Source organism: Opisthorchis viverrini (genome assembly GCF_000715545.1).
Source record: "Opisthorchis viverrini unplaced genomic scaffold opera_v5_97, whole genome shotgun sequence".
Taxonomy (NCBI): Eukaryota; Metazoa; Platyhelminthes; class Trematoda; order Opisthorchiida; family Opisthorchiidae; genus Opisthorchis; species Opisthorchis viverrini.
In genome coordinates, this window is record NW_008751753.1 from 423,755 (window position 1) to 433,756 (window position 10,002).

At 46.7% G+C, this 10,002-nt stretch overlaps 3 protein-coding genes across 3 annotated transcripts in view; 2 read left to right on the forward strand and 1 right to left on the reverse strand.

Moving 5' to 3' along the window:
* Positions 1-2,769: 2,769 nt before the first annotated feature.
* T265_05248 (hypothetical protein) lies at positions 2,770-3,273 on the forward strand (the record flags this gene model as incomplete). The annotated part of the gene is made up of 1 exon (XM_009170217.1): positions 2,770-3,273. One exon carries the CDS (start codon positions 2,770-2,772, stop codon positions 3,271-3,273), a length of 504 nt encoding a protein of 167 aa, XP_009168481.1.
* A 1,600-nt stretch (positions 3,274-4,873) lies between these two features.
* The window catches only part of T265_05249 (hypothetical protein), a gene marked incomplete at both ends in the record, with an annotated part of 10,453 nt that continues 5,324 nt past the window's right edge, over positions 4,874-10,002 (forward strand). Inside the window, one exon of the mRNA XM_009170218.1 lies at positions 4,874-5,066. Coding sequence (XP_009168482.1) covers positions 4,874-5,066 — 193 coding nt within the window. The remainder of the gene's footprint in view (positions 5,067-10,002) is intronic.
* Positions 5,672-5,965, reverse strand: T265_05250 (hypothetical protein; the record flags this gene model as incomplete). The annotated part of the gene is made up of 1 exon (XM_009170219.1): positions 5,672-5,965. One exon carries the CDS (start codon positions 5,963-5,965, stop codon positions 5,672-5,674), a length of 294 nt encoding a protein of 97 aa, XP_009168483.1.

Below are 10,002 nucleotides of genomic sequence, written 5' to 3' on the forward strand. Positions count from 1 at the left end.
GAGCCAGCAGACTGATCAGTCACTCTGTCTGTCCGCTCCTCGCAGTATGCAACATCTTGGCCGGAGGCCTCCAGTGGGATGAGTTGGGGAACGTCTCGAAGTAATGTCCCCCGACCGGTTCTTACGATAACTTCCCTGACTGCCCCATCAGTCGACTGAACTGCTCTTNTCACCGTTGATTCGCGGGCGGAATCAACAGGATCGATCACCAACTAAGCTTGTATCCGCGATGCCGACAAGCTGATAGGCAATTCGCTGACGGCGTTTCCGGGAATTTATGGCGGGCTCATTATCAACCGGTATAGTTTTGTGTATGGTTACTGTGCATAGGTGAGGCCTCACAATCGGTGTCGCCCATAACATTTACGATTGGTAGTCGAGTTGAGTGACAGCGGCCGACCTTATCGTTCCACATACGGAGCATCATATCCTTAGTATGAGTTTGCTGCGAGTTGTAGGTAATAGAACGTGTAGGCGGAATGACACAGTCGAGAGTGGGATGTGAATAGTTGCGGGTTTCCTATCAAACTGGGTATGACAGTTCCGTGCCAACACCGCACTGACATACTTCGATTTCTGGACAGCCCTGTAGTGGACTTCATGTTTGAGGTAATTGGGCTGGGACATGCTAGTCTGTGAGCTGTGTTGTTTTTGGGTTAGTCAGTGGGATTCTCAGAGGAAGAACGACGCCGATGCAAGACACCAAGTACCTTTATGCCCTCGTTGGTGACCTGTATGGATACAGACCACAAGCCACGTGGAGTGGATAACAGTCAAACAAGATGATGAGATATAGTGCATGAACACTAAGAGAAAACTTGAAGTTTGCCGCAATTAGGTTAGTGACAACAAGTGGTTAAATGAGACAGGACAGGGTTAGAGTTGCACTTAGCACCCAGGTGGTCAAGCACGGGTTGGTTTTGCTAATATATGGTATAGTACAAGAGACCAAGAGCTAACCGGTATAAGCACGCAGGGAGGTGGCTTCGATGGGCTGATCAAACATAAGTATTGACGGGAGTGGGAATTCCAAAATGACGGATTAATTATTTGGAATTTGTTGGGTGAGTTGGATGGCATCATAATCCAAGCGAGAAAGTGGGTCTAAGAGATGTGTTCCCCGGCCCCCAGGCACTGCTTCTGGACATCGAATCACTGAACTCGCCACTTAAAGTCCTAGAAAAGGCGTGCAAATTTGTGGAGCGTTATGTGTGCATTCGAAGTTGCATTAGATCTGATTGTTGGTTTATAGATGAGGACCGCCGTTGATCGTCGGATTAGTCTATGTATGGCTGGAGCATTATAGACAGCTACGAATATGTGTACGGGCCCGGCAGTTGCTATAAGTAGCCACGGCATGTGGCGTTGGTTACAGTTATGAGCATGATGGGCTAGCGTTTGTCGTTGGAATAGGAAATCACGCACTGTTGCGGTCTCATTTTTATCGGACCGGGTAGATACTGACCTGGCCCTTCCATGGGTAACACACATAAGCGACAGCGCGCACAGTTATGTATGACGAGCTGTTGGTGGGTGTAAGATCGGAATACCGTGTATAGCCTAGGCCTAATAATGAGCGTCACTCATGGGCACTAGCCTAGCGTAGCCAAGGTAGGCAATATCGTATATGACGATCGTCGTTCGGCGCTAGATTACGTTTATGTGCATAGTTGCGGCCTCGTCTTCATCGGTTTACATGAATATTGGCCTGGTGTCTAGTTTTAGTAGAAAAGATGAGCGACGCAGCGTACAGTATGTGTACGACGGATTAGTTTGGATTCGGTTACCGTGCATGGTCGACGCTCCATAATCGACGTTGCGCACGGACCTAATCGGTACGATAAATATCCAAGTTCGGCGAATTCGAGTGCAGTTACGAATATAACAGACCAGAATAGGCTATCACACATAGTTGAGGCCTTATTTTTCAACGGGCCGCATAGATAATGGCTTGATGTGTACTATAGGTGGCAAAGATAAGCGGTATCACATACAGTTATGGGTATGACGTCCGTTAGCATCGCACGGGAACACGGACCCAGCATTTACGACAAGTAGCTGAGGAGAGAAAGGGGCCTTCATCAGCCTACCCGCCGACAATGGATGCTCTTATTCGCCACTGCTTATTTGCGCTTGATGACATATTTCACCTGTGGAGTGTAATATTCTCAATACGAATGATATTACCGTGTTGCAGCCATCTCGTGATGCTGCATTGTCCACGGGCCAATTTGGCATATCTGGAAAAAGGGGTCATCTACAAAGATGTGTTTTGCACTGCCAACGCACAATTTATGCGTTTGTCTAACAGCGTCCTACTTAACGGACTCTGAGCTCCACCAGAAAATGCGTCGTGAAGAAATTCGCTGAACAAAATTCCCACTTGTAAAATCCGAGTAGTATAGAGCAAACAAATTTCAATAACTGACTTTTCTGGGTGGAATTTGCATTGGATATAATGCGGGCGTCATTCCGTTCCTAAAGAACACCACAGAAGTCCGATATTGGCTAGTGTGATGTCGTGATCTGTCTTTCGTAAACGGGTAGAAAATGCGAATCGGTGGTGGTCCGTGACCTCGAAATTTCGATCACTTAAACAAATGCTATGAGCGATATACCACCGAATAGACAGACAAACAAACAAATTCGAAAGCCCTATAGTTGCGGCGAAAATAATTCGGGTGTGCTTCTGGTCCACAGACTCCTATGCCATACCGCAAACGTGTATGTTTCTCTAACGAACTCCAAACGTACTCGCTATGCAGGACAATGTCGTCGTCACTGGGATTCGGTATTGCCCAGGAAACACTGACTGATATTCGTGCCCCATCCATCTATGACGATACGAATAATACGTTTATTTCCCAGCTCTTCATTTGTGCCGTACAACCGCCGTATTCCTACTTTTGCGTTTGGCATCCGTCGTTCACCATTCCTAGAAACATCGACACCCCTATACTCCTTTTCCACATCTTACATGTTTGCACTATTTCTGTCGAACGTTCACCAATTTCGCTCCGTTTGCCAGCAAAATCTTCAAAATCTGCAACACTAATGCTCTTACCAATCTTCCCTGTCCACTGTCTCCAAGCGTCTAGTGGTGTCACAAGCCGCTCCGATCTCGCAGGATGTAAAGTTGTTGAAGCCTCTGCTTCGTCCCACAATAACTTCGGTGCAATTAACAGACCACTTGAAATATGCCCAACCCTCATTCGCACAACACTGTACAAAATCGGGCATCCTATGTCCCGCCCACGTATGAAGCAGACGTAGCACTTTTTAAAAACGTAGGACGAAGCTGATAACTGAAAGGTCAAGTGTAACAAGTGCCTCTGGGGGAGACCTGGTTCGCAATAGTGGCGATTCTAGAAATAGTATCAGGAAAGTCGGCTTCCTGAAAGCAACCACTGAATGCCCGAAAACTACCGAGACTCTCAGGTCCGCTAGATGTTAACCAGATAGACAACGCTCCCTCAATATGCAACCCCTCACAGCCTTGTATCAAACCCAGACAGCGCGAGTCAGCGTTGATCAAGGTCAGACAACGCCCCCGCAATATGCAGCACGTCGCAGCCCATGCATGTGCGTCAGCATTGGACCAAGTTCAGACAGTGTCCTTCCAATAAAAATTGGGGCCGTTGTACTTTTCGCACTTGCACGCACTCACTCTCTCCCACCCACTTTGTTGGAATATAGCTGTTGTGTTCCCTTCCGTGAGTCTTTTCTCTCAGGCACTAGGCACTGGAGCGAGTCAGCAGCAGGTATCACAGGCCGGCGAATCAGCAGATATAACAAATAGATTACATTTTCTGGACTTCTTTTATTTTCGCCTTGGATTTTCTTTACTTGAAGTATGAAATCTCTATCGAGGCAAATATCATTGGAGATTCTTAGACAACCTTGCCACACTATGCTTACCTTGAGTTTCTGATGTTCACTTGGATAAGCAACATCTGTTGTGGATTCACCTTGATATGGTTAGCATACGATAAGCCGCGAAAATACCTACAATTAGGGACAGCTGGGGATATCTATGACCTTGGGATAGAAATTCGTCGTACGCGTAGATCCTAGTTACTGAGCCAGATTTGTCGCCGCAAAGACTAGCGAAGAGTGTAGGTTGCGTGGCTTCATCGCTGACGTGTAATTGTGGTAACTGTAACCAGGAGGCTGAGCAAACGGTCCCGTACTTTTATCTTAAGCCGGCTTATCCACTGAAGCAAACCTAGCTTGCTCCTACCAGTAGGTAGTTTCGAAAAATAGGTCCACTTTTCACCCCATCCAAAAAGAATCTTGCCTGAATGACATGCTCAAGTCACAATAATATTGCATTTTCTATTCCCGTTGCGGTACCAGAATTACGGGTGATTTTCGGCAGTCAACCATTATTGTAGCAGTTATCCAGGGAATTTTAAAACAGACACCCGTTTGTATACTTCCAAGCAGAAGCTGCATACTTGTGGACGCGTGTGAAGTATTTTCTTCATTTGTCTAGATAATCGGAAAAACGGCCGGGTCTCTGAGAAACGTTGGGTGTCACTGCGATTATTGAAGGTTGTCTACCCTTTGAAATAAGAAACGCGCATCAGTACACGGTACATGTGCCGCGGAGGCATTTTGAAATGGCAGTCATGTGCAGCGGATTCCTTGGCAAGGTTGAACGGTATGGAGACACAACGTAGTGGGGTAAGATAGTATGACCTAACGTTTCGGTCCTTTGTATGTCACGTAATGATTTTATGAAAGATCAGCTGGTTCTAAGCTGTTATTCAGTGTCCTCAATTGTCCTTGATAGTGGAGAGAACTAGACATATCTACTTGAATAATTTCATAACACGCGGGCTAAGCCGCGTTTGATGAGAAATTCGAAACAATGTTCGCATTGCTTTTCCGGCTGACCACCAGTTCAGTTTCGAACTTTGGTGCTCCTAGGGTACGGAACAGCTGGGAGAACTTTGTTTTAGTCCGCCGGGTGACGAAATCACTCGCTTTGAATGTCCCAAAGATGTCCGCTACGGAGCAGATTCGCGCTTTGTTGGATGAGTTTATGGGCACAAGCCGTAACGGTACGTCTTTCCCTGAATTATTAACATTATGAAGCAGACTCTTTTAATTTGATATGGTGTTCAGGATGGTTTAGCGCCTGAATTGGTGTTATGTGACCACCGTCGGTTTTCCATTCTCAGTTTTGCTTCCCATCCGACCAGAAAGCCACAAACAACAATTAGAAGACGTTTACTGTTTCGTACAGTCCCCCGCGTTGGTTTTTTATTGCGTGGGCCGCGCAAACCTAGATTTTGAGGGCGAGGACAGTTGTACGACTTCCTCTCCTAGACGTTTAGCCGGTATCATTTGGTGCCTTCATAAGGGTGTAGCTTGTTTCTGGTTCTGAGCGACATTGCATGAAAATGGGTTGGCCGTCCTAATGCACACTGAGGGCATCACATTGATGGAGGCGATACCCATCTCTGATTACTAGGGTGCGCCTAAATTTCGCGCCTTACTGAGTCGTGGTAAACACGAGTGTGCACACTAGGAACAGAAGTCCTGTTGAATGCAAGCTTTTTTTCAACTCGTCGCCAGCTCTGCTACCGAGAAATTGATTCGCTGGCACGGCGAAAATTTGTTTTGCTTACTTTTGTGGTTGCATTAAAGTGTAACCCCCCGCCTATTAGCTCATTCGTCCATTTTTTGTGGGTTGAGCTCTGTCCCCTTGGTGACCTTTGCGTTTAGAGTACTGTACTGTACCCAACTTTGGATGCTTTTCACCGACACTCCTGTCCGGGTTGGTACTCTGGCAACTATCCATCTCCAGGTTGGACCTCATAGCACCAAGACGGGACCGAACTGGAGTTGAGCCATGACTTCTGCTCGTGTTCCCACGTGCCGGTCGTTGTCCCAATGCTTCCAAAGTCTCGTCGCCATGCACAATCATATCGGGTCCCAGTGCTATATTTTCATCCATCTACCCCATATTCGGGACACTTCCAAGCGTTTCACAGGAATTGACATTTAGTGTAACAACGGCTGACCCTGGAGTTTCGATGTGCGCGAAGAGTAGCTTATTATTCCATCGTTTTCTTGGTCGTGGAAGCCGAATTCATAGTCTGACGGGCAGTTTGGTGATTGCACCCTTTATAAGGTGACTTGATGCTCGCTTTAGTTTGATTTGTACCATGCTGACCATCGTGGGATCAACAGTTGCGAGTTGCAGTTAACGCCCAGTGATTTCTTGGCCCGTTCGAGCAGAAAGCCCCAACTTCCACTGCGTACCCTTAGTGGCATTCAAGGTTCTATGTTGTTTTATCCTCCACACGATTTTGTCATCAATGTGATGATGGAAAACTCGCCTCCAGGCTCCGTCGCCTGTGGTGTCGAAGTGCTTTCAGGTGACTCGTTCATGAACGTCGAGTACGCAAGCGGTGTTGTTCACGGATCTGGTTATATCAACTTATAGCCAATATCGGATAACGTAGGTAATTAGGCGCTGTGGTTTTTGGAATATTATTCACTTGCAAATTGCTGCTGGGAGACTGAGTTGGACGAGATTAAGGAGTCGTGCTTTCTGATGGACCACTTCCGTTAGTAGACTAGTTTGTTCACCTGGCTGGCTATTGATCCATGTGCGTCCCGTTATTTCGCTAGGTATGAGCGCAGGTAACTTCGGGGTAGTGGATTTGTATTTTCAGGATCTGCCTCTTCATTCCCGCGACGACAATCCGAACATTGGAGCGGGCTATTAGCATATGAACAGGTTCACTAATTTTTTTGTCAGTGTCTCCGTACACACCGTTTGAACTCCAATTCCTTTTGTCCCTTCTGCTTTCTGGCGTTTGTATTAGACTCTCACTGTTGGCATGCATGGACGCTCGTATCATTCTTCAGCCGCTTGTCTGTTCATTGGGTTTCCAAATAACTGCACTGACTTTTCTAAACTGATGCGGATTGGTCTCAAAAGGCCTACGTTTACCCTGAAACCACGTCATTTCGAGGGCGACCATTCTTCCACCGTTGCGGCATCAACCCTTGGAAGTTTGTTCTCTAAGTATCATCTCTACATAGATTACAGCGTATTAGCAATCATAGCACTAGCTGCGGATAGTGTCTTCGTATCAAAGTTTTGCAGATCCTGTGAGTCCGATGAATGTTGAGTCGAAGTGGAAAGCCCCCTTTTGTGGAGCAGTCAGAGAAGCGATCAATATGCCGTGTGATTCTACGTATTTCTGCCAGTTCAAGGAGCAGGGTCTTCACTTTCGCCAGATATTGACGGCAGCCATCGATCCTATTATGTATATGGCCGAATGAGATCGTTCTTGATGGCGTCTGATTTCAAAGATCACCTGCTGTTTGCCTCCCCCGGTGGCCTATGGTAGTAGAATGCAAAGTGGATTGTGCGACTACCATATCTTCCAGGTTGCAACGTATATATGATTAACTATGCTCGGTTGGACTCTTAAGTCAGTTGGTATGGTTGAAATTCTGAGCTGCTCGTGTACAATAATCAGTTAATCTATCAACCGATGGACATAACCTTGACCTTGCCAATAATGGTAACATAGATGTCGTATTCAACGACCCTCAGATCAGAATCAAGTGACCTGAAGCACCAGTGGCATGGCAGCTATGCAACGAAAAGGTGGTTCGGCTGAACAATTTTATTATCAAGGGAGGCTTCGCTAGCACCATTTTATCCCGCTTGAAAACCCACGTTTTAGCAGTACACTCAGGGTGGTCTCAATACTACCGACAAGCTGACTAGAGTACTTACTATAAGCTCCGTTTGTGGCCATACTTTTATTTGGTTCCGATGATTGTTGCCCCTGTAAGCTGCCGCTGCTAATTTCGTCGTTAGTTGTCATGCCACAGTAGAAAGCAGGGCTAGTGATATTAGAAAAATAATCGGATGTGTTGCGGACGTTCCAATGCAGCTCGCAGATTACATGAAGCAAGCCTTTTTCAGGTTTCTGGGAGGATTTCAGGCCTTGAATATACATGAGTATTTACTACTCGAATGAGTTCGATGTTTAGGACAATATCTGGATGATGCTGTGTTAGGGGCACCAGTGATTTGTGATGTACCATATGATGATATATCATATGCGCAAAGATATGGTCATCTACACCGGCTGGCTAAACCGCCTGCTACGTCCCACCGGCCCTGTTTCTTCATGCCGACCTACAGTACGCAAGGTAAAGCGGCATAACAATCGTTGAAAACTGCTGAAAGTACTGGGGTATTCTACACTCCGTGTTTATGAACGCGAACGCTGAGATGCCCATAAGATATACTCAGATGCATTTTTTTTGGTTTAAACATCTTAAACGAGAAAACTTGTAGATGCAGCTTAGTATGCTTACGATAACTCAGTGGTTGAGGCGGAAGATCCGCGGTCTCTGCATCTCGACCATTCTTAGTTAGGCTTGGATAACCTGACAATATTTCAGCCCTCGTGTTTTCTTGTGGCGTGGCAGCTAGACACCGAAACGGTGTTAAAGGCTGAACGATACTTACGAATTCGTCTCATCATCAAAGACAGCAACATCAGTGTTGGCACTGGTGCTTCACTGCCCTACAACCATAAGGTTCGTCTATTTTATATATATATATATATATATAATTGTGTTAAAAGCCCTACAGAGAAGAGAAGAGAAAAGGGGTGGGTGAGGGAGAGGACCCAGTGCTCGCCTATGTCAAGCAACCGTTCATTCAGACAATCTGGAAAGAAACTGACAGCAAAAACGCCACTGACATCGATCAGCCGCCATTTCTTGCAACGTCTCCAGCCAAGCACAGACGGGGTCACGGGGACCCCATCCTGGAAGACGTACACCACCAACAACACCCAAACTCTTCGTGATCTCTTTCACGCCTTTCTGCTGAGTCACGTGCTGTCCACCTCGCGGTTTGCGCCATCCTGAAGCAGGCAAGTAGAACAACACTCGTCTCGGTAGATGGTGTTTCGGCATGCGTAGCACATGACCGATCCATCGTAGTCGATGATGCTGGATGTTTTCCCGGACTAAGGTGCCTGCAGCACAACCAAATACCCGTTTTCTAATCAACTCGTTACTAACAAGCTCGCACCATCCAAAACCAGCCACGCTTCTGAGGCATCGGTGGTCGAAAACCTGACGGTGCCTCACATCCTCTACCCGCAGAGTCCATGTCTCGCACCCATACAACAACACAGTCCTCACTGTAGCCTGGTACACACGACCCTTAAGATCCAGTGGAATGCCGTTCTGACGCCACAAGTGACGCAAATTAGCAAATGTGATTCGAGTCTATGAGATTCTTGCACTGACTTCATCAGACACACTTCCGTCAGAGCTAATACAACTACCGAGGTATGTAAAGTTTTCCACAATCTCCAGTGGTTCCCCTTGAACTGTAAGGGATATGTTCGAAGATGGCACGTTCTGAAGCAGGACTTTGCACTTTGAAGGTGCAAGGCGCATGCCAAAATAATGGTATGATGGCGGCCAGTTTATTCAACAGGGCTTGTGCTTCGCTAAGGTCTTCAAAGATGAGGGCGATGTCACCTGCGTACTCCAGATCGACAAGGCTCTCGCCAGCAACAATTTGAACACCGGAGTTTTGGAAACCGTCCAGTGTTCGCCTCATTATTTCATCGATGACGAAGTTGAACAAGAATGGGGAGAGTGGACATCCTTGTCTGACACCACTTTTTGTAGGAAAGCTTTTGGAGAACTCACCATACACCCTCACCTGCCCAGAAGTATGTGAATATAGAGATCGGATTATGTTTACAAACTTCTGGGGCATACCCTGTTGAGCAAGTGTAGTTAACAGAACTGATCGATCAACAGAATCGAACGCACCCTTGAAGTCAGGGAATACCAGGATTGTGGGTCGTCTGTACATGTGGCGTTGCTCCAACACCTGACGGAGTGTGAATATGTGGTCAGCGCAGCCTCTACCCGGTCGAAATCCCGCTTGATTCTCACGAGTCAAGACTTCGCGTGCCGCCATGAGACGAC